The sequence below is a fragment of the Athene noctua genome, chromosome 6 (assembly GCF_965140245.1).
Source record: "Athene noctua chromosome 6, bAthNoc1.hap1.1, whole genome shotgun sequence".
Taxonomy (NCBI): Eukaryota; Metazoa; Chordata; class Aves; order Strigiformes; family Strigidae; genus Athene; species Athene noctua.
In genome coordinates, this window is record NC_134042.1 from 51,968,461 (window position 1) to 51,995,671 (window position 27,211).

The following is a 27,211-nucleotide window of genomic DNA, read 5'->3' on the forward strand; positions in this document are numbered from 1 at the left end:
ACCTCGTGGAGTTCAACAAGGCCAAGGGCACGGTCCTGCCCGTGGGTCGGGGCGATCCCCAGCACAAACCCAGGCTGGGCCAGGAGGGGCTGGAGAGCAGCCCCGAGGAGAAGGGCTTGGGGGGGTCGGAGGGTGGAAACTGCCTGTGAGCCAGCACCGTGCGCTGGCAGCCCAGAAAGGCAACGGTGTGCTGGGCTGCACCCAGAGCAGGGGGGGCACAGGGCCAGGGGGGATTCTCCCCTCTGCTCCGCTCTGGGAGACCCCCCTGCAGGGCTGGGTCCAGCTCTGGGGCACCAACAGCAGAAGGACACGGACCTTCTTATAATAAACAGAAATTCCTCCCTGTGAGGGGGTGAGGCCCTGGCACAGGCTGCCCAGAGAAGCTGTGGCTGCCCCCTCCCTGGAAGGGTTCAAGGCCAGGTTGGACGGGGCTTTGGGCAACCTGGGCTGGTGGAAGGTGGCCCTGCCCGGGGCAGGGGGTGGCTCTGAGGTCTCCGAGGTCTCTCCGCGCCCACACCGCGCTGCGCTCGCCCCTTCCCGCCGGCACCGTCCCCCCAGCCCCGCGCCCGCCCTTTTCCCTTCCCCCCCTTCCGGTTGCCGCCTCAGCGGGCCCCGCGCGGCGCGGCCGGGCCGAACCATCCCGCGGGGGGGGGGACGCTGCCGCTCCCTCCCGCTGCCCCCGGCGCGCCCCGCAGCGCCCGGCCGCTTCCATTGCCCCGCTCCCCCCCGCCTCGGGCCGCGGCTCAGCGCCGGGCGGGCCGTGACGTCACCGGGCGCTCTGCACCAATCCGGGCGCGGCGGCGGCGCTCAAACCCTGTCCCGGCCATGGCGGGGCGGGCTGCCGCGCGCGGGCCCTGAGGGCCGCGGTCCGCCCGCCGACATGATCGTGACCCCCAGCCGCGTCGCCGCCCGCCGCCAGGGCGAGCCGTCCCTGCGGGCGGTGTCCCTGAGCAGCGTCCCCGCGGGCGCGCTGGCACCCCTGAGGGAGCTGCTGAGGTGCCAGGGCACCGTCCAGGCCGCCGCCGAGCCGGCGGGCGGCGAGGAGAACCGGGGCGCGGAGAGCCGAGCCGAGGGGCCCCGGGGCGCGGAGAGCCGAGCCGAGGGGCCCCGGGGCGCGGAGAGCCGAGCCGAGGAGAACCCGGCCGCGGAGAGCCATGCCGAGAGCCCGGCGGCTGACGGCGCTGGCCCCGGGCGGCGTCTGAAGCGACGGGCCAGCGAGCTTCCCGCCCACGAGTCCCCGTCTAAAATCTTCCTTCGGATGAAGGCCCGGGCCCTGCGGCGGGAGCAGGGCGCCGGGCTGCCCGCTGGAAAGGCGCCGCCGAGCGCCTGCACCAGGGACCTGATCCTGACCCCCCCCCTCAATCCCTGGGAGCTGCGGCGGAGGCTGAAGAAACCGGTCACGGAGGAGGGCGGGCAGGGACCCGCCGAGGTGCTCGCTGGGTACGTCCAGCTGGAAAAAGGTTTGTTCGCTTGATTTTTCTCGGAAGATTCTCTCGCGTTTAACGGGTAGCTCGGGGTGACTTTCTCTGCCTTTGGCTGATGACTCTTCCAGGCTCTGGAGAAGGTAGCCAGCGCGTGTTCGTAGGTGTAAAAACTATTGGTGCCAGTACTGGCTTTCCCCCGGGCGTTTGCGTTGGGGTTTTTTATAGGAAAAAACAAGTTTGGATGGATGCTAAGATATGTCCGTAGCACAGCTGATTTCTCTTCCCCTTTCCTTACCTTAGAGGAATCCCTCCCATGGTGTTTTTTCCCTTTCTTGCTCCGTCTGACTAACAACTCCCTCTGTTCTGTTTGTGAATGGGATTGACACTTTCAGAGAAAGTTAAAAAGAAGTTAAAAGTTAAAAATAAGGTTTCTTTTAAAATTAAAACTATTACTTTAACTATTCCCCACGAGCACTACAGAAATGAGAGGCTGGTGGAAGGATTGTTTGGGTTTTCAAATCTTTCTGGGGTGTTTCCCTGCGCTGCCTGCTCTGATGGCTTTTCCAGTGCATCCTCTGTTTCTGACAGACAGAACGGGAATTTGGGAGCGCTCTGCCCCTGCCTGTAAAGCTGCTGTAGCCGAGGGGGAAGGAAGGGCCTTCCTTCTGCTTCCTGAGTATCTCTAAAGGTGACAGTTTAACGAGGAAGGTGTCCCGCGGTGCTGCCCTGTTATTCTCACGCTGCGAGCACCCAGAGTGGGAGACCAACCGAAATACTGCCGGGCTGATCAGAAGGGTTATGCTTCATCACTACGTGTGTTCCTCTTTGAAGTGCAGTACTTGGCAATCCCCTGTAGTAAACTTTTATCCAGTTTTGGGTGGGGGTTAAGACCTACCTGGTTTGTCTGTGTTCATTTTAAGACATAACTGCAGGAAACGAGGCAAGGTGCTCAGCCTGTCTTATCTGGCCAGCAGCATGTACACTGCTTTCACCGGGGGACTGTGGAGCTGTTCTCAAAGACCTTGCAGTGATGGAGGTGACCCTGCCCTCGTTTTACGGTTAGATGTGAAAAAGTCTTCCTAAACCTCCTATCTGTAATGTAAAACCACTTGTTACTCTCCGTATTTCTGCTGGATACAGTAAAAGTGAGATGAAACCATTATTATGGTGACTGGAAAAAGGGAAGCACTGCCCCCATTTTTAAGAAGTAGGAAGGAGAACCCTGGGAACTGCTGACCTGTCAGCCTGACCCCCGTGCCTGGGAAGCTCACGGAGCAGATCCTGGGAGCTGTGCTGAGGGGCACGGGGGACAGGGAGGTGCTTGGGGACAGCCAGTGTGGCAGTGCCAAGGGTGAGTCCTGCCTGAGCAACCTGGGCCCTTCTAGGGTGGAGGGACTGCGTCAGGGGACAAGGGAAGAGCTACGGACTACGGATATCACCTCGCTGGGCTTCTGTAAGGCTTTTGACACGGTCCTCTGCAGCATCCTTCCCTCTCAATGGGAGAGACATGAGGTTGATGGGTGGAATGTTCAGGGGGCGAGGAGCTGCCTGGATGGTCACACTCAGAGTTGTGGTCAGCAGCTCCATGTCCAAGGGGAGAGCGGTGACGAGCGGCGTCCTCAGGGCTCGGGGTTGGGACTGGGACTGTTTAATATCGTCATCAATGGCACGGACAGCGGGATGGAGGCCCCTCAGCAAGTTCCCCGCCGGCCCCGAGCTGTGTGTGCGGGACACGCTGAGGGCAGGGATGTGCCATCCCCACGGACCCGGACAGGCTGGAGAGGGGGGACCTGCAAACCTCGTGGAGTTCAACAAGGCCAAGGGCACGGTCCTGCCCGTGGGTCGGGGCAATCCCCAGCACAAACCCAGGCTGGGCGAGGAGGGGCTGGAGAGCAGCCCCGAGGAGAAGGGCTTGGGGGGGTCGGAGGGTGGAAACTGCCTGTGAGCCAGCACCGTGCGCTGGCAGCCCAGAAAGGCAACGGTGTGCTGGGCTGCACCCAGAGCAGGGGGGGCACAGGGCCAGGGGGGATTCTCCCCTCTGCTCCGCTCTGGGAGACCCCCCTGCAGGGCTGGGTCCAGCTCTGGGGCACCAACAGCAGAAGGACACGGACCTTCTTATAATAAACAGAAATTCCTCCCTGTGAGGGGGTGAGGCCCTGGCACAGGCTGCCCAGAGAAGCTGTGGCTGCCCCCTCCCTGGAAGGGTTCAAGGCCGGGTTGGACGGGGCTTTGGGCAACCTGGGCTGGTGGAAGGTGGCCCTGACTGGGGCAGGGGGTGGCACTGGAGGGGCTTTAAGGTCCCTTCTAAACCACACCATTATGTGATTCTGTTTTATTAGGAAAGGTGAAAGCTCCTGAAGTGTTCTTTCCTTTCTAACAGCAGATTTCCAAAGCTCAACTTTTGCCCTTGCGTCATCACATCACAGACTGATAATGACTTTCGATCCAATAGCAAAGGGGGTTGGTACTGCTGCTACTTGTTAGGCCTTACTGCTCTGAGAGATGTCCCATTTGGGGGCACCTGCAAGCTCCTGGTGACTGCTGTGGGCTGGGTTATGCCCACACATGCAGACACACACTTGAGGGTGTTTCTCACTGATGAAAAGGGTAAGGTTGCAGTGCCTAGCCATCTTGGAAAGAGAAGAAAACATGTTGTTGTGTAGAGGAGTTTAATATATTACAGAGTGTGTACTTTGCTTCCCCTGCACCCAACGTAAAAATATTTTTCTTGCCCAAATTCAAAGATTTTTTTGTATTACTATTTTCCAGAACTGTTTTGCACTCAGATTCCTGAGAAGCAAGCCACAAAAGCACTACCCATAGACCCTCTTGTACTGGAATCCCCTCAGAAGTTCTTCCTGCGGATAAAGCAGAAACTGCAGCAGCAGAGAGGTACCTGGTGTTGCTCTGGAACACTGCGACAGCTTCCTTCTCTTTGGGGTTTCTGCTCTTGCTTGTCATCTCTCGCATGCTTTGGCAGAGTATCTTCTTCTTCGCACTCTGCGTGCAGTGGAAAATAGAGGAAGAAACCTGCAAACCTGCATTTTCAAACCTGGAGATGGCCTTAGGCTTGGTTTAACTGTGGTTTGGGGCTGCAGGCTTCTGACCTTGGAGCTTGACATTGCTGCTCCCTTTGAGTGTGCTGTCTCCCTTGACAACAAAAGCCATTTACCTTCAGGCTCCTGATGTGGTTAAAAGTTCTTCAGAGATGAAGGGTAATACTTGGTCGTTTGAATGTGAAACTTGATGGAAAAAAATTTCTAAACCTCTTACATGCTGGCTCTTTTTTTTGGGTCCCCCTTAGCTTTTAATACATAATGAGAGACGGATTGGTTCCATGAGAAATTCTCTCGTATTTGTTGTTTTCCATGTTGTTACTCAATAGTGACCCTGTATATGCTTCTGTCCCGTAATTCAGTTTTGAAAATGCAGGTGGAGAAAATGACACATGCCAAAGTCTTAGTAGTGTTCAACTTCAAACTGAACTTAATTGATCTGAAAACTCAAAACCCAAGGCTACGTGTAGCTCCCAGCAGAGCAGCAGCATAGCCAGAAGTCCAGGTCTTGAAGTCAGGAAGGGTGGAAATATTTGAGATTTTGGGTTTTGTGAAAACAGGTATTTTTATTTTTCTCTGCAAGGAGAATCCATTAAAGAAAAGAGAGGAGTGGTAAAGATCCGCTATTAACGGATACGATGTGCATTGGCTTGGTTTGGGGGAAAAGTGGGGTATCTGGAAGTCAGTAACAGCAGGGGTTTTGATCTGGTGGTGAGGAAAAGCTACTCTGAAGAAATGCAAAGAAAAGAGTGACTTGCTGTTACCATTAACAACTGAGACGGGCAGAGCTTTTGCAATTGCGGTGCTAATCAATACAGCCTCCTCTTACTAAAAGTGCAGCTAACTTTGTGAATGTATTTTGTATTAGTTCTCAAATATCACTAATTTCTTTATATTTTTTTTTTAACGGGCAGATCCAACCCCTCCAAACCCCATCACGCAGAATGTTCCTCCTTCCACAGCTACAGAAAAGCCGTTAAACGAAGCTGCTTTTGCTGAGCAGCTTGGGAATGACCCCCCCGAGTGTGTGGCCTCCAACAGAGAGGATCAGGATAGTTTCTGTGTGGAATTAATGGATACTGATGATGAAATGCCTCAAAATACAGTGACTAGTTCTGTGAATTTGAACTCCACCCCTTTAAAAAATGGGGGTCAGTTAGAAGAAAGGGAGAGAAATGGAGAAGCAAAATGTACTGAACTTGATCAAGGCGGAAGAGAGTTGCAGCCAGGTGATAAGGAAACCGCTCATGGGGTGCAAGAGGTACTAGAGACTAATCCCCAGAAGCCCTCACAGTGCTTTTGCAGGGTGATTCTCTCTTCCCCCAGAGTGAACATTCTGAGGAAGCAGAAGCTGACAGAAGGCTGTAAGGTCCCTTTGGATAAACCTGGTACAGATCACGTTGCCGGCAAAGCAGACCAAGAGGTGGGAGAACCTAATACTTCAGGGCAGCTGATACGTTCCTGTGGGCTGCTTGTAGCTCGTAGTTGTGATTTATTTATCTTTTTTCTTGTCAAAAGTAATGAGCGCTCAGAAAAGACTAAATATTATTGTATTAGATCTTACTAATAAACGCTTTTCCATCTAAATGATTTTTTTTTCCTGTACTCCAAGATGACAATATTCAGGCAGGTTTTTTTGTAGGGGTTTTTTTGGATAAAAAGGGCTTTTATTTTAGTGTTTAGCCATGGTATGCGCTGAAAGCATTCTCTACCTGAAGGAGCTTCCTACCCGCTCTCTTTAAGATGCTAATTGCCACGTGTTGGTATGATGGACGTGAAACAAATCGCTGGCCGATCCAGCTCTTGGCTGCCTACACAAAGCCAAGGAGGAAAGATCTTTCCTAGCTGTGGCCTGGTTCTAAAGTTAATCCGAATCTATACAGCAGATGGCGAGGGAAAAGTCTTGGCTTTCCTACAGAATATCCAAACTTCTGTGGAGTTAAGTGGGACAAGAATCTTCTTCCTAGGAGAGTAGTCTGCAGGTCTTATTTTCAGTTCAGTACATGCCAGGAGGTAAAACTCCCTGAATAAATGTGAAGGGAAGGGGTGTATTTGGAGTGTTTTGCCTTCCTCGGGGATTACCCCAGGGCAGGTGGAACATGCCTTCCCGGGTGGGAGCTTCCTTTGTTCCCTGGAGAAGTCTGGGGGATTGCAGTCCTCTTCAGGTTAAACAGGTTAATAGTTTCATTCTCCCTCACTGTTGTCAAGCATGTTTGATATGTTTTCCTGCATTTAAAAAAAAAATTACCTTTATGATGAGCCTTGATTTAGGTAAGGAACGGGTATCTGTTAATATTGAAGATTTGTAGCTGGGTAGAAGATGCCAGAGGGGATGTTGTTACAGATCTGAGGATGGAGCAGGTGCTGGCACGTGTGCCGGGTCCCCTTCCTCGCTCGGTGTGAACCCAGTGGGGTCAGGGTCAAAAGGCTAACTAACATCCTTTAGATGGAGTTTATTCACTGAAGTCGTGAGGGGAAATAGTGATAGTTTCAGATGTTAAAAAGCAGTTTTCTGAGCAGCTTTTTTTTAAAACAGTGGTATGGTTTCACATGGTTTTCCAAACCGCAGCTCAATGGGCTTGCTGGCTGCTCAATGCAAAATGGAGGTACTGCAGCTGGGTCTGTGTCCCTGCTAGTATCAGATCTAGTCGTTCTAATACTGTCTAAATTTTAGCAATAACCTAGCTAATACATACAGTTTTTCGTGGATAACTTTTTTTTCTGAACAGTAATAGAAGACTGATCACAAAATGTAAGAGGTATGGCGTAGTGTTGGTATTTTTGTGAGGAGCTTTTTGGGTTTTCCTAGAGGCTTTGGCCAGTGTCTTCTGAAAGTCAACATTCAATTTCTCAAAAGTTTCTGTAATTCCTGACTTCACTTATGCATTATCTTGATTATGTTTTAACATTTATGTGTATAATGGTTATTTTCAGTTTTTCTGGTCTGGAGGATGGGGTCTAAATATCTTCAAGTTATACAGGAGTTAATTTCTATTTTGCTAATGCCTTGGTGATGTTGCATAGCTTAGTCTAATTTAAAAATTACTTTTTTTTTTTCCTCTGTAACAGAAAACTGTCTGCCTAACCAAATGGAGAGTTAAAGTGCTGGATGATAACACTGCGATATGTGTTGAAGGAAAAGAGAAGTAAGAAAAAATGTTCTGATTTAAATGCAATGTAAAACCTGTTGGTGGGCTTTCAGCACCTGAGCTGGGAAGGCTCTTCCATCCTCTCCTGGCTGAGTAGCTCCACCTTGGAGACTTATAACCTTGGAATATCTTGGTAGCTGTTGGAAGCAGCTCCCCACGCTTCTGCTGGCTTCCTCCCCAGCCACGGGAACGCTCTGCTTGCACCCTAGCCCTTGTCACGGTGCTTACAGCTCTTACCATTGTTTTTTGAAACACAGTTCTCTCTGCCTAAGCACGCTGAGCCCCTTTGCTTCAGAGCCTGCCACGCTGCCGTGCTGATTCCTGGGGGCTGAGGGGTGCTGGGGTTGCCCTCCTTAGCTGGGCTGAGGTGGCCACGGGAGCTGCACCCTCACAGACCTGACCCGTAGCCTTTGGTAGTACAGAGTGATGCTGCAGTTTCAACTTCCTTACTGAGGAAGAGTGAATTCCTTCCTGTGTGCAAGAGGTAGAGTGCCTGCATGCAGGAAACTACTCTTAAATAATTATTCCAAAGTCCAGACCTGAGTCTAGTAGATCCCCTTCCAACTGGTGCTGACTAGTGGTCTTAGGAGCTTCTACATCACTTCACAAAAATCCTGTTTTGTGGCTGTTTTAAGTCAAACTCAGTGCTGTAGTATTTGCTCCTACAGCTGTAGGGTGAACCACGGTGGCAGCTGATCCACCTGAAAAGTGTCTCTGTGGGTTTTTTGGTTATGTTTTTAGTCGGCTTGTATTCAAATAGTGATAAGATCAGGAAAACAAGTGTCAAAACAAAGGAGAGGCTTAGCATGCAATACAGTTGTTTGAAGACAACGTGAAAATACACCCTTGGAAAAGAGTATTCTACTCCTTTGTGGTTAGTATCTCCTAACTTACAAAGAGGTGGCGAGGCTCTGTACCCTGTGCTAGGATCTGTAGTAGGAACTGACATTTGTTTCATGGCTGGAACAACTGATCCCCTCACTTCACACCCTTCCCCACCAGCAGCATGTTCTCTTTTCACTTGTGCTGGTGTATTTGAAGCCTGTGGCTTACGCATGATAGGTTCGATTCGCTTTACAGACCCTCTGAGCTGAGGGGGTTGATGAACTCTCAACTGCTGCCGTTGATGTTTTATGACAAGTTACACGGTTGAATGTTTTCACTGTCATCTTGGGTTTCAGTCCTTAATACTGTTCTGTAGTTTGGTCTGTTGTTGTTGTAAAAATATATTAAAAAAAAAAAACAAAAACCAAAAACCCCCAACACTGTAGATTTTTCTATTTTAATGCTTGGGTCTGTTTTTTATTTCTCATGGAGAAGTCCCTTAATTTCTTAACAACTCCAATTTTTGCACGTGAAGAAGGGCTCCTTCTTCAGTTGTTCTCTTTAAACAGGAAGGGCAGAAATAAATACAATCATCGTGGGGAAAACCAACATTTGACCTGTATAATGGTAGTTCTGTAGCTTGTGTAACGGTGTCACCGCAGTAATGAGCGGGATGGAGTCCTTTAGTCCATTTTGCTTCTGCAGCTCGGTGTCAGGCTGATGTTCTGTGACTCACGGCTGCAGTAGCTGGCGTGTTCATTCTGTCTCCTGACCAAGTGTTAGATGAGGCCACAACTGTTTCTCTTCCAAGCTAAGAGAAGAAAACCCAGCGCAGCCTGCCAGTGTCTATATCGCTCCGAAAATACATAATGCTGCCAGTCTCATATGGAATATCAGTACTCTAGTTTTGAATCCTTTTTATGGAAATGCTGTTTTATTTCTCTCCTTTGTGTTATCTGTCTTTTCTCAGACATACAAAAGATGTGTTTCGATGTAGTAACGCGGTTACGGAACGCATAGCGCGCAACAAAGTGAAGACGTTGTCTGGCTGTATCTACTTGCTACAGGGAAAGATAAATTCAGCTTTGATGAGAAATGAAGGTAAGGAGATGATTCTTAATGTAACATGACCAACCGAGAAGGGCTTTAGATTTATGACTGAGCATGCTGCTGAGGCGAACACGTTGTCTTTTCCCACTAATTGGGCTCAGTGGGTATTCAGCACGTGCTGGGAAGGGACTCCAGCAACCAGAGTTCTGAAAACTAGCTGAAGTTTTAACTGTAGCTTGTGTTTTTAGGGTGCTGTGGGCACAGAGAGGGCTTTCAGCACATGAAGTTGGCTAGCGGGTACCTTCTTTTAAACTGGGTTTTGCTAAGGTTGCCTTTAGGTAATTTTGGTCGGTGCTTTGGCATTTAAATAGTGCAAAGACATTCAAACAGGGATTGTTCATGCACTACTGAAATTACTCTGGTGTTTGTGTTCCATCTGTGACTTGCTATCCAGTAATTAACAACTAGCTCTGTAACACTACATGGAATTTCTGTTTGGAGATAGACTAGTTGTGGTGTCAGTGCTTTTTAATTTAGTAATCTGATCCATCTTGTGGGTCTGAGTGGTGTGTTATACCAAATCCAGAAAGACTTCATGCTTCAGATTCCTTTAAAACGTGGAATTTTAAAGGAAACTTAATTTACAAACAGAGTTAAAGTTAGGCTGGGCTTTATTCCATTTTTCTTGCTTCACGTACACCCTCTGTCATGTTGACTAGTAAATGAGCTGCCGTGTTAGTGCTTACAGGCAGCTCTAGGAACATAAAGGTCACCTCCATAATCCTTGAGATGTCACAAAGATCAGGGGACAGCCCAGAAGACTGGAAGAGGGTCAGTGTCACCCCATCTGCGAGACAGGCTTAAGGGAGGATCTGGGGAATTACAGCCCCATCGATCTTCAACCTCTGGGAAAATTCTGGAAAGAATCCTCCTGGGGGCTGTCAGAAGTCAAATGAAGCATGTGGCTGAGAAAAGCCAGCACAGATTCCCAAGGGCAAGTTGTGCCAACAACGCTGATCGCCTTCCTGCATCTCTCCAAGGCTGGGGCAGGGTCTGGAGCACAGGTCTGCTGGGGAGCGGCTGGGGGAACTGGGGGGGTTCAGTCTGGGGAAGAGGAGGCTGAGGGGAGACCTCCTGGCCCTCTGCAACTCCCTGCCAGGAGGGGGCAGAGAGGGGGGATGAGTCTCTGGAGCCAAGGCCCCAGCGCCAGGCCCCGAGGGAATGGCCTCAAGCTGCCCAGGGCAGGGTCAGGCTGGCTCTGAGGAAGGATTTCTGTGCAGAAGGGGCTGTTGGGCCTTGGAATGGGCTGCCCAGGGCAGGGGGGAGTCCCCGGGATCCCTGGGGGGGTTGAAGAGTCGGGCTGAGCCAGCGCTGAGGGATCTGGGGGAGTTGGGAACGGTCAGGGGGAGGGTCATGGTTGGGCTGGAGGAGCTGCAAGGGCTTTTCCAACCCAGACAATTCTGTGTGATAACGGTTCCCCACAGCCACCCCCTGGAGAAATGGGTGTGTCATGGCCTAGACAAGGGGTTTGGGGGGGGAACTAGCTGGCAGGCTGCACCTAGAGGGGGGTGGGAAATGGCTCCTTCTCAAACTGGCAGCCAGTCACAATTGGGGTCCCCCAGGGATCGGCACTGGGCCCAGTGCTATTTAGTATCTCCATAAGCGGTTGGCATGGTGGGCTCAGGGCACCCTGGTGGAGTTTGGTGTTGCCAAGCTGAGTGGGGACGCGTCGGAAGGGAGAGCCGCCCTGCAGGGAGGCCTGCGCGGCCTGGACGAGGGGCTGAGAAGGACCTTCGGAAGCTCAGCAAGGCCAAGGGTCAGGGCTCGCACCTGGGAAAACATCGTCCAGGAGTGCAGCCCAGGCTGGGCTCTACCTGCTGGGGAGCAGCTCTGGGGACAACGAGCCCGACGTGAGTGACCGGGGAGCTGCAACGGCAAAGGGAGGCCACGGGGTGCTGGGCTGCACCAACACGGGTGTCACCAGCAGAGATAAAGGGGTCGTTATCCCACTGCTCCGCGCTTGCCCGGCCACACCTGGAATTCTGTGCTCAGTTTTGGTCCCTGCTGTACAAAAAAGCTGTGGCCAGGCTGGAGAGGGCCCAGAGATGGACCACGGAGGGGATCGAGGGACTGGGCAGCCACGTGAGGGAAGGCTGAGAGAACTGGGTGTGTTCAGCCTTAGAAGAGAAGGCTGAGGGGAGACCTTATCCCCGTGTGCCAGAGTGTAAAGGGCTACAAAGAAGGTGGAGACTCCCTTTGTACAGGGAGTCACACGGAGAAGATGAGGGGTCATGGGTACAAGTTACTCCTGGGGACTTTCTGACTGGGCACAACAGGAACATTTTTCACACTGAGAACAACCAGCCGCTGGAATCATCTCCCCAGGGAGGTGGTGGGTGCCCCAACTTTGGACCCTTTTAAGATTCAGCTGGACAGGGGTCTGGGCCGGCTTGTCTAGGCCGTGCTTTTGCCAGAAGGATTGGGCCAGATGATCCCTGAGTCCCTTCCGACCTGGGATTCTGTGATTCCATGATCTGTGGCACAGATGGAATAAACACTTGCCTTTACTGATGTGCCTGTGGGTGGGATCACACTTTTTCAAGGAGCATGTGTGCACTCTTTGCTCTTTCAGGCCTAGCACAAGGCATCCAAAGTTGTGTCTGTGGCTTTAATTTTTTTTTTTCTGATTGTCAGAATGCAGCCCAGTACTGCAAAATACTTGACTTGGCTGCTCCTTGAATGTGTTTATTTTCTCTGATAAATGTTTAATTCCCTGAGATGGAAAAGTTGACAGCAAGAGACTGCAGAGTGGCTCAAGTCCTACGGAGGTTTCCTGAGCCCAAGAGTTAATGTTTGCTGGCTCAGTTCTTCTGATCTTCAGACTTGGCACTTATGGCAAAACATCCTTCTGAGCTTCCCCCTCGCCGCCTCCATCCCCCAGCACCTGGAGAAACCCTCCTGGGCCCTGTGTGGCAAATGCCCTGGGCAGATTCAATCCTGAGAGACTGAAGAGAGATGTTAAAGACCAGGTGCTGTAGGCAGAGAGGAGCAAGGCCCCAGCTCCAGCCCGAGCTGTGCGTTTCCCATGAACAGAGCTGCAGCAGCACAGAACTCGTGCCTGGGGAATCCCTGACCCGTCCTCCAAGCCACGAGTGGTGGAATCGCTCATGAAATGTGCTGCAGCGAGAGCTGGGCCCTTGCCTGCTTCTGCCTCCTTCTCAGCAGGGTTATGAGCGATCTGGGGCTCTGGGTGTGCTACCGAACCTCGTCACTGGTGGTGACACTCGGGGGACAGCGCGTGGTGTTTGGCTGCAGGGGCTCTGCTCCTGGAAAGGGGTTTTCTGGGCCTGGAGTCCCAACGGCCCCGCAGCAGGGGCGCTGCGCCCAGCCCACGGGGTTCTCGTTCCCTTCCAGCCTGTGTCTGTGCCGTGGCGCTTGCTGGGCTCTGCCCGACGCCCTTCCTGCTGAGCGGGGAATACCGAACCCTGCCCCTGTGCTGTAAGGAAATGCTGCTCCTGAAGCCTTTCACAGGAGCTGAAGGGCGAGGTAGCTCGTGTGTAACACCCGTTTCCATACCTGCGGGCCTGAAAGGCGCCTGACGCAAAGCTTCGTTGTTTCCCAAGTCCCTCGGGGTGAAGGCAGGTGGAGCTGGGCATTGCCCTGAGGTGCCGCGGCAGCAGAGGGCCGTAAGGCAGGGCCCTGGCGGAGGCACAGGCAGGCAGGTACGGGGGAAGGCACCCACGCCCGCCACGGGTGGAGTAATGCCTCACCCTGCGGTCGGAGTTCTTTGGGGCCCCTGGACTCTGGGCTTCTAGCAGGGCTCTTGGGGAAGATTGTAACGATGCAAAGCAGTTATGTGAGGAGGAGCTTCCGCCCGTTTAGATATCAACAGAAAATGAGAGGAATAAAAAGAATCCCTTAATGAGGGGGGTGTTGAGCAGTTTCATCAACTTTGCAGAAAAGACCAAGCTGGGAAGCAGCAGCTGTTGGCGGGTGTTGCTAAGTTGCAGCAGCAGGGTAAGGATGAGTGCTGCCCCCAAAGCATGTCGTAAAGGTTGCAAAATGGGCATAAAAATGATGAAATTGATAACTAAGATGGTGCTGGGAGAAAGTGTGGCGGTGCACGTGTCACAGAAGGGGTTCACAGGTTGGTCTGGGAGGGCCCTTTAAAGGTCATTAGCCCAACCCCTGCCTGGCAGTACCTGGTGATGGGTGTTGTGAGAGTCTCTGTGGCTGTAAAAAACGAGGAACAGGGTTTGGGGGTTGAGGGGTGACTCTGTTCCAGGGTCAGCTTCACATTCCCCAGCAGTTAAACAACGTGAACATTGCAAACGAACGGAACAAAAGCACTGCACTGGGCTGGGAAAGCTGTACAATACATCAACGTCCTGCAGCCTGACTACGGCTCTGCATCTTTCCTTCCTCCTCCCCGCAGAAAAACCCCAACAACCTACTCTCAGAAAGAATGCAGCAGTAGGGAATGTGTGGAGAAGAATAATGTGCGTAAAGTTACGAGAGGGCTTTCACGGGGCAGACTAAGTTATGATGTTCTGCCTGCGAAATGGGAAACCGGGGAGGAGGTGTGGGAGAGGTTAATGAAGTAACAAAGGGAAGGGAGATGGTAAATAAAGATCAGTTGCGTGCAGTCTCTTGCAATAACAGAATAAAAAAAATAAAAACCACCTACTAGAGGGGAAATAAAATATTTTTCGTGCTATGTGCATCTCATTTGTGGAAACCCTTGCCCAGGATCTTGTCCATGCTGAAGTTTTACATGAGTTCCATGGGAGACAGAGCAATCTCCTGGAAGACAAACGCCTTTAGGGTTCTTAAATACCCAGAAATCAGTGCTGATTTCTCCGTTGGAGGGTGGGAGATTGCTTTGGGGGGAATATTCCTCTACACGCTGCTCAGACCTCTGCTGTTAGTACCTTTCCCTGGTCGGGGCTGGGGGCCGTTGGTTGTACAGTGAAAGAGGGAGCCCGTCTCGTTTCCCATCCTCCTGGAGGGGCTCAGTTCCTGCAGCTGTTGGTGCAGGCTGGCGGTCAGAGCCTTTCAGCTCCCAGGATTAACAGTCTGTGAATGCGATCTCTTTTCTCGACTCGTGTGCCTCTTGAAGGCTTCCCAGTAAAGAGAACCGCTTCCCAGCCTTCCAGCTAACTGGGTGACCACTTAAGCTCTTTCTGACCACGTGTTGCCGCAGCCCATCGCTCGGGGTCAGCGGCTGGCCGCTGCTGGTGTCCCAGGTGTGAGCGTGGCTCAGCGCCGTGGTCCTGCCCCGCACAGCTCCCGCCCTCCCGAGAAGGGTCCGTGGTGGTGCCCCACGGAGCAGTAGATGTCCAGTGTTTTGCTCGGAAAGGCTGGAGCTCAAGGGATGCTTTTTTCCTTCTCTGTTCCAACAAAGGATTACACAATGCTCTTCCATCGATAATTGGTTTTAGAGTTGTTTTTCCAATTTCAGAGACAAAACTAGAGTCGTTGTGTTGTATCTGCTACCTGAAGACCTTTTCAGGTTATAATAGACACTTTGCACCAGATCCTGATGCAGTTGTGCTCTGTCTGAGCCTCGTGGGTGCTCTCCAGGGCACAGCTTCTGCAGCAAAGCAAAATAAAGCTTTCTTCCTGGTGGAGTTCCCTGGGCACTGTAAGTCCTGAGCAGCTTGGCCCTCCCAGGAGCCCAAGAACCTTGGGTGCTCTGAGGGAGTCCTGGTGCTCTGGACTGGGAAGGCTTCTGCTCCCAGTCCCCCAAACTGGAGTGCTGCCTCTGGGTGCTGGCACCTGCAACTGGTGACCCCCGGGTTGACTTTTTTGTGAAGTTTGTGGTGCTCTTGAACTGGGGGAACCTGTCTCTAGTGTTTGAAGATGTAGTGAGCTTCTGAGGCACTGACAAAACCATGATTGTGCTATTGTTTCTGCCCCTCCTGATGGAAAGGATTGCTCAGCTGCCAGCTAATTTTATTTCAAACAGGATTTCCCTACTTTTATTTCAAACAGGATTTCCCTACTATTTCATCAAAAAATTTGCATATGGGTTTTCCAGAAAGTGGAAGAAATATGTCGAGGAGTTTCTTGAAGAAAAGAAAAGGTAATTCCTTTGGGGATTCTGTTTCATTGCAATGTTTTTTTAAGTATTTATTGAGATTCTCTTTTTAAGAATATTTTGCTAGAGGAGTATAAAAGGTTGTAGATGTATGTGCTCTGTGCGATGTGTCTGTTCCAGACAAACACTGGCTGCTCCCTCGGAAGGGTGGCCAGGAGGAAAGGGCTTCACTGATTCCATGCCCACCCTCTTCTGTTGGGCTCTGGCCCAGCTGAGGGGAAGACTGAGTTTATGTAGGTTAATGTGTTAAAGCACAACTGCTTCAGGTGTTTATCGTTTCTTCTATTAAACTCCAAATCCTTAGGAAAGAAGGAAAACAAAATACTGGTGAGAATAAAGAGAGTGGCTCAGTGGTGCATACGGACGTGTTGAAAAACACAGAAGATTCAGCAAGAGGGGTACAGAGGCCTGAAACCAGAATCGACACCACCTATGAAGTATTACTGAAGAATGATGAAAATACCTGTGGGTATTTAATAATCCTTTCCTTCAGAAAAAAAGTGGGGGTCTTTTTGAGAGCTGTTTTCCCCTGAAAAAGATACCTTAGTACCTGTCTAGATTGTGTCTTGTTGATTAGGCTGTAGGGAAGAAGTAACACACCTCTTGTTGGGTGAAGTTTTTGTTTGTGTTCGCTTAGGCTGCAGCGATCAAAAGCCTCGTTTCTTTATTTCTGGTTTGCTGATGTGCAGCAGCTACCACACGAGTGGTCGGGGGCTGTCCTGAGGGTGGAGGAAGCTGCAGTCAGGAGGCTGTGGCTCCAGAGCTGGTTATTCTAACAGCGAGCTGGACTTTTTTCCAGTTGCTAATTTGCATAACGAACTCTCCTCAGTCCTTCCAGGACACGCAGGGGACTGAAGGCCTCCTCAAGGCCCCGTCCCTGGGGCTCTCCCCCTCCAGCACCCACCCCCTTTTTTTAGCCGGGTCAGTTTAAACTCACATCAAGACCTTGAGCAGGTTTGTTTTATGGCATTTTAATGGTTTTGCCGCAGTTGAGGCCCAGTGATGACAGCTGGGATGGACGGAATTGGGTGTGGAGAGGTTCCTCACGCTGCCTGTTCCCAGAGGAGATGGTTGTGAAGGCCAGGCCTCAGGGCCCCCCTGGCGTTTCTTTGCCTTGGAACACAGTCCTGGCTTTGTTAGGGATGCAGTAGCTTGTGGTTTTAACTTTGACTGCTTTTAATATCTTGTCAGAGGTTCCTGTAGTGCTTCAGCCAAACTTCATTCTACTCTTTCTTAATACTATAATCAGATTTTCTTGCTAATGCTGTAAAAGCTCTTTTATTTTTTCCCTCATTACTTAGCATTTGTTCAGCCTGACTTTTCTTTATCATTCAGCTTGCCTACATGACTTTGACAGTATTTTTAACCTTGTAAACAAAACCAAAAAGTTCACCAAAGTAGCTTTTGCAGTTTGTGAATGAGATGAAGGCAGGCTTGCTCCTCACCTGAACGCTTTCCAAAGAACAGCGTAAGGTGGTGGCAAGTTTTACATTTTCCATGTAGCCAGTGCAAACGAGCTGGTTTAAACACAAGATGGCTCCTCCGCTTGTCAAGTCTGCAAGGGTGAATTTTCAACAGAATATTTTGGGCAAAACTATATTTTTTTTTTCTTTTTTTTTCTCTCATAGATACAACACCAAAGCGCAGTTCCGTCGCGAATAACTCAAACGGATTTTACACCCGTAGTGGCCGTCTGGTTAAACCACCGTTAAATTTCTGGTGTGGGCAACGAGAGATTATTGATCAGAAACTAGATGTTACTCTAGACAGAGGCGGCACAGATTACCTGAGCGTGGTAAGAGTCCTCTGCTTATTGTTGTGTGAATGTGTGTTAAACGTAAAGGAGAAGCTTGCCTAGGTGTCCGACAGGCAGAGTGCAGCTCTTACAAGTGCCTGAAGAGGCAGGAAATCTTAAAAACATCATAAAAACATTTTAAAACACACAAAAAGGCAGTCTGAATCTCTGCCTTATCAGATAATTGTCTGGAAAATGGGGATCAGGGGGAATTAGTTCTGGGAAAATAAGTTGGGTGGCTCTTTTTTTCTTTTTAAGATAAACGTATGAACCGGGGAGCTCAGGTTTGGGTGACAGGCTGCTGGGGGCAGCATTGTCTGTGGCAGTGGCACGTGTGCCCGCGCCGTGGCTCTGTGTGGGGCTGTGTCCCCGGGGCTGTGCCGGGTCTCCCCTTCCTCTGCGGGGTGTCACCAGGTGTCCTGACCTCTCCGGCTCACCCCAGTTGGGCTGCGCTTATTCTGACACTCGGAGCCCCTCTGATGACATTCTGGTAACCAGTGAAGGAGAGCAGCATTCTCTGTGGTAGTTGTGAGCTTTGTATTTTTTTTTAAATCTCTCTCGGATGAGTCGGTTTGTGGAATGGGGGCTGTACTGACCCCACCAGCAGCACAGCGTGTGTCCAGTTCCCCACCAACTCAAGTGCTTCTAGGCCTTCAGATTTTAACTTGTGTTTTAGATTATTTAAATTTAAAGGCAGCCTGGCTATTGCTTTGGTTTCATGCCTTTGGGCTGTGCTCATCCAGTAGGATTTAGTAGATACTGGGCAATGTAGGCGACACTTAAATCTACCAATTCTGTAAACGTTTGGCTTTTTCAGAGCTGGCGTCGGTAGGCCTGCTATGTAATCTCTTGCAGAAGTTTAGATTAAATTGTTTTATTTTGAAGATGTTTAGTAGTGAAAAATGCCAAAAGACCAGTTTCATCTCTAAGAATACAAGAAACGGAATAATGAAGGCAACAAAAGAAACACCAAAAAGCCAAAGTACAGGTAAAAAATTTTTTCTGTTTTTCTTTTTTTTAACGTTCTTGACTAGAATCAGCGGGACTGTGAGTTGGGTGCCGGAGCAGTATGGGGATGTCCTGTTAATGTAGAGGAATTATTTAAATCTTTTAATGGTCAATTGCTTCTTCTATGAAGAATTACCAGAGTAGCATTAAAGCCGAGTTTTACAGCTCCAAATACAAACTCTGTTTGTAAATCTCTATTTACATAACGGGAGCAGGCGGATTTCTTGCTGTATATTGAAATGAAAGGATGATGATTTTTTTTAAGTTTCTGCTCCTGTACTTTGGATCTCTTGACTGACACAACTATTACAGGAGCCAGAGCAGAGGTGGAGGTCACCCCCCAGCGAGCTGCTGCTCTGCCTTTACTTTTTAAGCTGGATGAGTTAAGTGAAATGATGCCCGTGGCGGCAAAAAAAAAAAGTGTATTAGCAGAGTTTTAAAACTTCTGTTTTCATAAAATCTGGGAAATGACAGAACCCTGGAAACAATATAAAATATAAAGCAGAAGTTTCTCTTTTAAACCAACCGTAATGTTTCCTGCAGAAAAGCTACGGGCAGCGCAGGCAGAGCTCTGGGGACATCAGCTGTTGCTCTATCAGTCATGGCCATTTAGCAGCTTTTTCTGTTTATATTTTTTTCTCTATCTGCTCAGTACTTTCACGTTTTGCACCCTTGACACTTGTGGTTCCTTCAGCCTGTGAAGGGGCAGGAGTGGTCCCCCCATGCTGTGCTCCCTCGGAGCCTGGCCCGGGGAGCTCAGGGCTTATTTCATCCTGCCTGTTCTGTGTGAGGGTTGTGTGTCAGTGGAGCTTCTCTGCGTCTTGACTGCCTGCTGGGACGTGTCTGTAGCGTGTCGCCTCTCGCTCCTGAAGAACTGAGCCCCAAATCAGTAGGAGGGTGTGTGCGAGGGGCTCCTGTTCCCTCCCGGGGTGGCCGGACGGGAAGGGACGTGGAGCCGGCTGTGCTCAGTCATGTGTGGGGTGTTCTGGTACATGGCTTGTGTCAGCCCTGGCGTGGCCAGCAGGGACAGGGGAGGGATCTGAGCCCTGGGCTCGGCACTGGGGAGGCCGCCCCTCGATTCCTGGGTTCAGTGTTGGGCCCCTCACCCCAAAAAGGCCATTGAATGACTCGAGCGTGGCCAGAGAAGGGCAACGGAGCTGGGGCAGGGTCTGGAGCACAGGTCTGCTGGGGAGTGGCTGGGGGAACTGGGGGGGTTCAGTCTGGAGCAGAGGAGGCTGAGGGGAGACCTCCTGGCCCTCTGCAACTCCCTGCCAGGAGGGGGCAGAGAGGGGGGATGAGTCTCTGGAGCCAAGGCCCCAGCGCCAGGCCCCGAGGGAATGGCCTCAAGCTGCCCAGGGCAGGGTCAGGCTGGCTCTGAGGAAGGATTTCTGTGCAGAAGGGGCTGTTGGGCGTTGGAATGGGCTGCCCAGGGCAGGGGGGAGTCCCCGGGATCCCTGGAGGGGTTGAAGAGTCGGGCTGAGCCAGCGCTGAGGGATCTGGGGGAGTTGGGAACGGTCAGGGGGAGGGTCATGGTTGGGCTGGAGGAGCTTCAAGGGCTTTTCCAACCCGGATGATTCCGGGATTCTGGTCACATCGGGGCCATCCCCTGACAGCACAAACAGGCTCACAGTTACCTGCCAGGTGAACTGAACAGGGCAGGGCCGGGCTGTGCAGAGCAGGTGAGATGTTTTCCCAGCATCACCGCTTTCCCTCCCCGCTCAGTGACACTTTGCAGTGTTTTGGAGGGAAGCAGTGCTTGGTTTAGTTTTGTATCCCAACAGGACTGTTCAACAGAATATCCTCCTGTCCCGAAGAACTCTGGTGTTCTGTTAATGTGGGGAGAGGCTTCTCAGGACACGGGGAGCTGCATGCCTGCAGGCGCTGCTCCCCCTTCCCCCAGACCACAGCAGCAGAGCCGAGCTCAGACCCTCCTGGGCATGGGACCCCCCACATCCTCAGCACCTCTGAGACCACAGGCATGTCTGGTGTGTCATGATAACTGCCATCATCTCTTTCAGGGAAAAACAATGAAAAAGGAGTAACTTCCAAAAGAGAATCCATGTCCACTGGAAGCAAAGCAGCCAGGCGCTTTGTTTCAGATGATGATGAAAGTGATCGTGCAGTCAATAGTATGAAAAGTACAAAGCAGCTTTCCGTTCAGCTGACTCCCTTAAAGTCTGAAATACTGAACAAACATAACAGCAGAATCCCAGGAATGACAAAGGAAAAGAGAGAGGCAGAATATGGAGAATTGTCCATGTCTCAGCAGGCTTACAAGTGCTCCTTGAGGTCAGGCAAACGACTCCAGGACAAGCCTCCAATACCCAAATCGTCAAGCAGCAGTGAGGAAGAAGAATCCAGTGAAGATATCCCACTGTCTGTCAAAAGGAGAAATAAACCTCTATTGAAACGAGAGACTCAAAACTTTCAGTCTTCCTCCAGCTCTAAAAGTTTAGGGAATGATGCAAACAAGGTGTCGTGTGAGCAAAGGGCGGTAAAACACCCTCGTGCCTCCCACGATGTACTGCTGAGGCAAAGTCTGCCCAAATCCACCAGTGATTCTGGTTCACTGGAAGGAAAAACACCTTCTGATGAGTCTGGTACTTCCCGTCTGAGACTGAGGATGAGAAGCAGAAACAACACCCCAAGATACTGCCTTGAATTTGACTCTGAGTCCAAAACCAGTGAAGAGGAATTTCCCATCAGAAAAAAGCATTCAACAGTATCCAATAAAAACCCAAATTGTAAAATTTCTAATACTGCCAAGTCTTCAGCAGCAAACTCAAGAGAACCTGAGAAGGAAAAGGTGCAGAATTCTCCAGAATTTTTTCCAAGGACAACTGAGGATTGGTCTGAAAAGGAACTGAAGAAACTCTACAGGCAAGTGGCTGCGCTGCTTTTGCAGGGCGGAGCTGCCCTCGGGCACTGGGGGGGGCTGGAGGGCACCAGGGGGGGCTGGTGTGGCCACCGTTTGGGTTTTTCAGACTCAGTCTCCTTCACGTTACTTTAAAGGTTTCCTTTGCGTTTTAATGCCCTCTTAAAAAACATAAATTTCATTAACAAATTGAAAAGGGATGAAATAAAGGAGACAACTGAGTATTTTCTAAAATGGCGGTAGATGCCTGAGCCTGTGGCAGCCCCTAACGCTGCCAGCAGCGTACAGCGAGAGGAACACGGGTGTGAGGCCAAGTGCTGGGCATCTCCTCCTCTACCTGGTTATCGAAATCACACACTTCATCGTGGTAAAAGTGATAAACCTTCCTGTGAGTGAAACTGAAGGACGTGAGTGGGGAAACAACACGGTACAAGCTTTGGTATTTGTGACTCAGTAAGTCGGAGGTTGCACGTTCTCTCCCCTCGTGGAGCAAAATGTTAAACGTGACCTGCTTCTGTATTTCAGTTTTGCAGAGGGGAGATTGACTGCAAGAATGTTTAATTAATGCATTGTCCAATTACTTAAACTACTGGGTGGCACTGAGTACGTACATAAAGCGGCCACGTTGGGTTTGGTTTCTTTTAGCTGAGGCCGCTGAGGAGGCTGGGCTGGGGCGGGCTGGGGGGGGACCTGCGGAGGAGGAGGAGGAGGAGGAGGAGGAGGAGGAGGTTGGGCTCTGCTCCGGGCGGGGCAGATCAGGGCGCAGATCAGGGCGCATGGTTTAGGCGCGGCTTTGCTCTCCGGCAGGGCCATCGCCGCCTTCCCCAAGCACAGGAGCGGCTTCTGGGTGGAGGTGGCCATGGCCGTGGGGTCCCGCTCCGCCCAGGAGTGCCAGCAGAAGTACGTGGAGGAACAACAGGCCAAAGGTTCCAAACCCCCCGCCAAGAAGACTGCTGCTCCGGGCAAAGCTGAGCTGAGAGGTACGGACACTCCTGGGTGTTTTGTCGTCTTTAAATAATTTTCAGCTCGGTGTTTATTATGTAATGAGAGATGGAGACATAAGCACACGTCAGGGTCCGACAGTGAAGGTTGTCCCTGTAGCGTAAAGGTTTGTCACAGAGCTCGGAGGACGTCATAAATGTCTGAAGTGATGAGAAAGGGTATTTTAGAGGTTTCTAGTTTTCTTTCTTTTTAGTCTTCTTTCTTAGAAGACTTAAACTGGCCGTCCTGCCTGAGGGAACGCAGTGATTTGTATCTCCCGGAGGCCTGGGGATCTGGGGGGTGGGGATGCACCGAGGGCCACGGCCGCAGGAGCAGCGCGGTCACGCTCTGTGGCGCCTGGCAGCGCCGTGCCTGCTGCTGCCCCCGAGGTCAGGGATGTTCACGAGAGGGGGGGCGCCCGGGACGCTCAGCCCGGGTGTTTATCAGCGAGAGGGTTACAGTGCCGCGAGGTGAGCAGAGCAGCGGGGCAGCGGCTCCTCCGGCCGGCAGAGACAGCTCCGGGGGTGTTTCCCAGGGGTTAAAGACACGTGTTGGTCTCCGCTGACTGAAAACATTAAAACCATGTTAAAAATGAGGAGTGTCGGGCGGGAGCGCTCGGCTCCAGCTCTGCAGCCCCGAAGCGGGACGGGGCCGGCGCTCTCAGCAGGTTTCCCGGCCCCTGAAGTTGCTGAACTGTGAGTGTGCAGCCTGGAAAAGCAGCAGATTGAGGAGGGTCCAGGTGCAGGATGATGCACTTGATCTTGAATGTTTCTTTGAAATGGTTGTTGCAGTTACAGAATTTGTGGGAGAATCTGCTGAGTGTCGCTTTTGTAAGGAAGTCGATAGCAGTGGTCTTGCTGTCGAGTGCTTGGCACAAACCATCTTAGTTTGACTGTTACTGTGGTATCAAAATTCCCGGCATTTCTGTGATTTTACCAGCTTCTCCTGCTGTTGCAGTTCATTTCTCCACTGCTGATCTCCCATAGCAGGTTTTTCCCCGTTTCAAGCTGAAGTTGACACCACCCCCCCCAGCAGAACACCCAACCATGGTGGTTCTGAGGGTTTGTGAGGGGCCGGCCTGCCCCAGTGGGCTCAGGACAGCAGGGGCTGGGACCTCTCCGAGTCTCCCTGCCTTTGGGATACCCCGACACGCTGAAATGATGCTGGCAAAGCCAAGTCTGTGTGTAATTAATTAGTAAGCGAGGCTTTCCCTGGCAGTGAGGAGCCGTCGCTGCCTTTGTCTCAGCGGGTGACTGCAGCCCGTTAGCGACGAATCGTAGCGTAGACACAGAAATACTTCATCCTCCTGAAAATCTGGGAGCTGTGGATTAATTCCGTTTACTTGACTGTCTGTGTAAGCAGCTTATTTTAGTTTCTGTCTGGCGATGAGGATACCGGGCAGATGTTCCTCTGAACTTGCCCAGCGTTTCGCATGTAGCGGCGGGGCCCTTCCCTTCCTTCCAGGAGGGCCAGTGCTGCCTCGTTTGTCCCACTTGTGGAGGATTCGCCCGTGTCTGGGCTTCGCGGGTGACAACTCGTAGGGGCTTTTGTCTCTGGAGTGCAGCTGCAGGGGTAACTCTGTTAAAATCCCAATGAAACAGCTGACGTGTGACCCTGGCGAGGGCAACGTACAGCTCTAGAGGAAGCTTCCAATCGAGGCGTGGTAGAGAAATTCTTTCTGAAAGCAACAAATTATGTAAGAACTCCGAGTCTCATGGAGAAGCCGCATTTCCACGGAGGAGAGCCTGGCTCTGTCCCACCAGCTCGGGTTGTCACAAGCCAGTTGCCAAACCTCGCTGTGTCACTGATGAGTTTTCAATTCCTGTTCCCGCTCACGCAGATAAGCAGGAGCCGGCCGCGGTGACCGCCAAGGTGGGCACCTTCAAACGGAAGCAGCAGGTGAGGGCTTTGCTGGAGTGTCTGCCGAAGGACGACCACGACGACGTGTTCACGGCCACGCCCTTCCAGAACAGGAGGGTGAAGGTAAGTCTGGGGAAACGCTGAGTGAGCGCAGGCCGCGCGGGTCGGCGGCTCCAGGGGCTGTTCCAGTCGCTGGCTCAGCCCCGTCAGTGAGATTTTGTGGACTGGGGCGGAGGCTCGTTTCCCAGACGGGCCGTCGCAGCCCTTGGGGTGCTGGCGCCAAGGACGCGCAGGACGGGGCTTGTGCCGAGCAGCCTCGGGCTGAGCGGGGCTGTAAAACCGGCCTCACCCCAACATCTGGGTTTACTCCATGTTCCCCCTTGGAGGCTTCTCTGGGGAACGTGGCTGTGAAGGAAGGGAGCTGCGCCCCCTGCGACCCGCCCTGCGCTTCCTCCGGGGAGAATTCACCCTTTAGACCCATTCCTTGGCCCAGGCAAAGGCCGTGACTGGGCCCTGAGGCTTCCCCTGGATGGATGATCTGAGGCATTAATACTTCCAGTTCCTCACACTGAGTAACCCCAAATCCTCCTGAGTACTAATGTCAGCTTTGAGCTTGTCACTTTATTCAGAAATTACTTACTGAATGTGTAGCAGCAGCCAGAAAGCACCAGGAGGACACTGGGCAGCAAGGGGTATGACTGAGGCTGTTTGGCTGCTGCAGAGCCCTTGCTCACTGCCCTGGGCTCTGTGTCTCGGGAGGGGACAGAATCATCGGGGTTGGAAAAGCCCTTGCAGCTCCTCCAGCCCAACCATGACCCTCCCCCTGACCGTTCCCAACTCCCCCAGATCCCTCAGCGCTGGCTCAGCCCGACTCTTCAACCCCTCCAGGGATCCCGGGGACTCCCCCCTGCCCTGGGCAGCCCATTCCAACGCCCAACAGCCCCTTCTGCACAGAAATCCTTCCTCAGAGCCAGCCTGACCCTGCCCTGGGCAGCTTGAGGCCATTCCCTCGGGGCCTGGCGCTGGGGCCTTGGCTCCAGAGACTCATCCCCCCTCTCTGCCCCCTCCTGGCAGGGAGTTGCAGAGGGCCAGGAGGTCTCCCCTCAGCCTCCTCTGCTCCAGACTAAATTGGGGGGGGTGTCAAAACCAGCAGCTGAAGTGCCTGAGGAGGGGACCGGGCTCTGTTCTCCCCCTGAACTCTGCCCCGAGCAGCCCGACGTCCCCAGACTCGTGTTCCCTGGGGCAGGTCCCGCACTGCTCTAATCCGTGTGCCTTTGCAGTTGCCAATGTTCCGGCACAGCCGAGATGATGAGGACGATGACTTTGTGCTCGCGGACAACCCCCTCACCCCCTCCTCGGCCACCGTCCCCACCATGAAAACCCCCCAGTGCGAGCACATCAGCCCCGGGATGCTGGTGCCCATCAACAGGTAGGAAATGTGCCCCCGAGCCCCCCCCCCGGGTTAGTTCCTGGGAAAGCTCAGGCCTGGGGCTGGGACTCGGCCCCCGCAGGACGGGCGGCTCGAGGAGGGAGCGACTCGGCCGCAGCTGCGGATTTGCTGCTCGTTAACCCACTTGCTTCAGTTTTTCCTGAAATAAACCGCAATGGGCTGGAAACCCGCAGCCTTGTGTGGAGGGAGGGGAACCTAGCGTCACCCGGGGGGTGGAGAACCTCCCTCCAACCCTTGCACTAAGCTCCTGAGTGACCACTCCCGGGGTGTTATGTCCGTTTCTAACGGCCGCGCTAATTGTCCTTCTCAATTAGAGCTGAAATTAAGGTCTAAGGCCTGCGTGTCCCCTCGCCCTGCAGGGAGGACTACGACAGGCACGTCTGCAGGCTGCAGAAGATGCAGGGCAGCCGAGGCACCTGGGACAAGGTCAAGAAGAAGTCGGTAATGCTGCTTCCCCTGAGCGCGGCCTGGGCCCCACTTAACGCGGGAAAAGAATCCCGAGGTGGAAAACAGGAACCGTCCCCCACTTCGGTATCCACCTCTCTCAGAGAAGGGGTTTTCTTGTTAGAAAAGAGCTATTTCTTGTCAGGTTTGAAGACACTAATGTTTTCAGGATTTGGAACCGCTTTTGACCTTTAGGTACCTCGGGTCCTTGCTGCGCTCGGTGCGGTGGGAACGCAGTCTCTCGCAGGCCCAGCCGCTCCCCGCGCTGCTGTCGTTGCTCCCCAGCTCCCCAGGTCGTGTAGCTCCAGCTTTCCCGGGAGAGGCCGCGATCCCGGCCGGCTCCCACCTAGGGAAGCGTTTGTGGCAGCTGAGCGCTTCGAACGGGGCCCAGATCCCCGCGGGCTGAGCCTGGGCCGGGCTGCAGCAGCGGCCTAAGCCCGGCCTTTCTCTCCCCGGCAGGGCGGGGAGGTGCAGGGGACGCCGGCCTCGCGCGCGGCCCGCTGGGAGGCAGGTGAGCGCTCGTCCCCCTCCTGCCCGCGGCCGGTGACCCCGCCGCAGGCCGAAGCCCCTCGGAAGGGGCTTGGCCCGTCCCGGGCGCCGCCAGGCCCTGACCCCCCCTCTCTGGTTGCAGGGGGGCCACAGGCCTCGCTCGTGGGGAAGCTCTTCGCGGCCAAGGCACCGAACTCCTCAGACGACGAGGAGCAGGACGACTCCGATTCTTCCGCATAAGGAACTCGGTGGGTTTTAGCTCAGCGCTGCGGCACCTCCGGGGGGAGCAGAGGAGGTGGACGCCCCTCGGGAGGCTCCTGCCACCTTGAGGAACCCACCCGGGCCCCCCGCCCGCGGCGCTTTTACCTGGTTTATGAACCCCGGCCCCCTCGTGCCCAGACACCGGCTTCTGTGTGCGCAAAGCTGCACCTCCCGGCCCCGGCTCCTCCCCCCAGCCCCTTCCCGGGGGGGGCACAGGCGTACGAGTACTGGCAGGGTTTGATTTTAAGCTAAAATGTCTGACGCGGGGCTGTCCCTCCTTCACACCCGTACAGCCCCTAACGGGTTGGATTTGCTTTTTACCTTCCTGTTTGGATTTTTTACCTTTCCTTAATGTAATAAAAAAGCCTGAGCTTATTTTACTCACGTGTGAACGGGACTCTGTGGGGGGGGAGCAGCAGCGCCTGGGAGCTGTCCCTGAGCCTG

General features: G+C 52.6%; 1 protein-coding gene across 4 annotated transcripts; it reads left to right on the forward strand.

Annotated features, from left to right (window-relative positions):
- Positions 1-844: 844 nt before the first annotated feature.
- Positions 845-27,190, forward strand: MIS18BP1 (MIS18 binding protein 1). Of its 4 annotated transcripts, XM_074909042.1 has the most exons (16): positions 845-1,460; positions 4,194-4,316; positions 5,395-5,903; positions 7,550-7,626; positions 9,425-9,555; positions 15,499-15,589; positions 15,909-16,069; positions 17,233-17,399; positions 18,285-18,387; positions 20,426-21,287; positions 22,090-22,262; positions 24,104-24,246; positions 25,404-25,552; positions 25,933-26,014; positions 26,477-26,528; positions 26,649-27,190. In XM_074909042.1, the coding sequence occupies exons 1-16, from the start codon at positions 881-883 to the stop codon at positions 26,744-26,746; spliced, it is 3,501 nt and encodes a 1,166-aa protein (XP_074765143.1). In that variant the 5' UTR covers positions 845-880; the 3' UTR covers positions 26,747-27,190. The 4 variants fall into 4 exon arrangements, 3 of the variants coding, with proteins under 3 accessions (XP_074765143.1, XP_074765141.1, XP_074765142.1); XR_012633832.1 differs by having other exon boundaries at positions 25,933-26,528; positions 26,649-26,720; XM_074909040.1 differs by having other exon boundaries at positions 26,477-27,190.
- Positions 27,191-27,211: the final 21 nt, after the last annotated feature.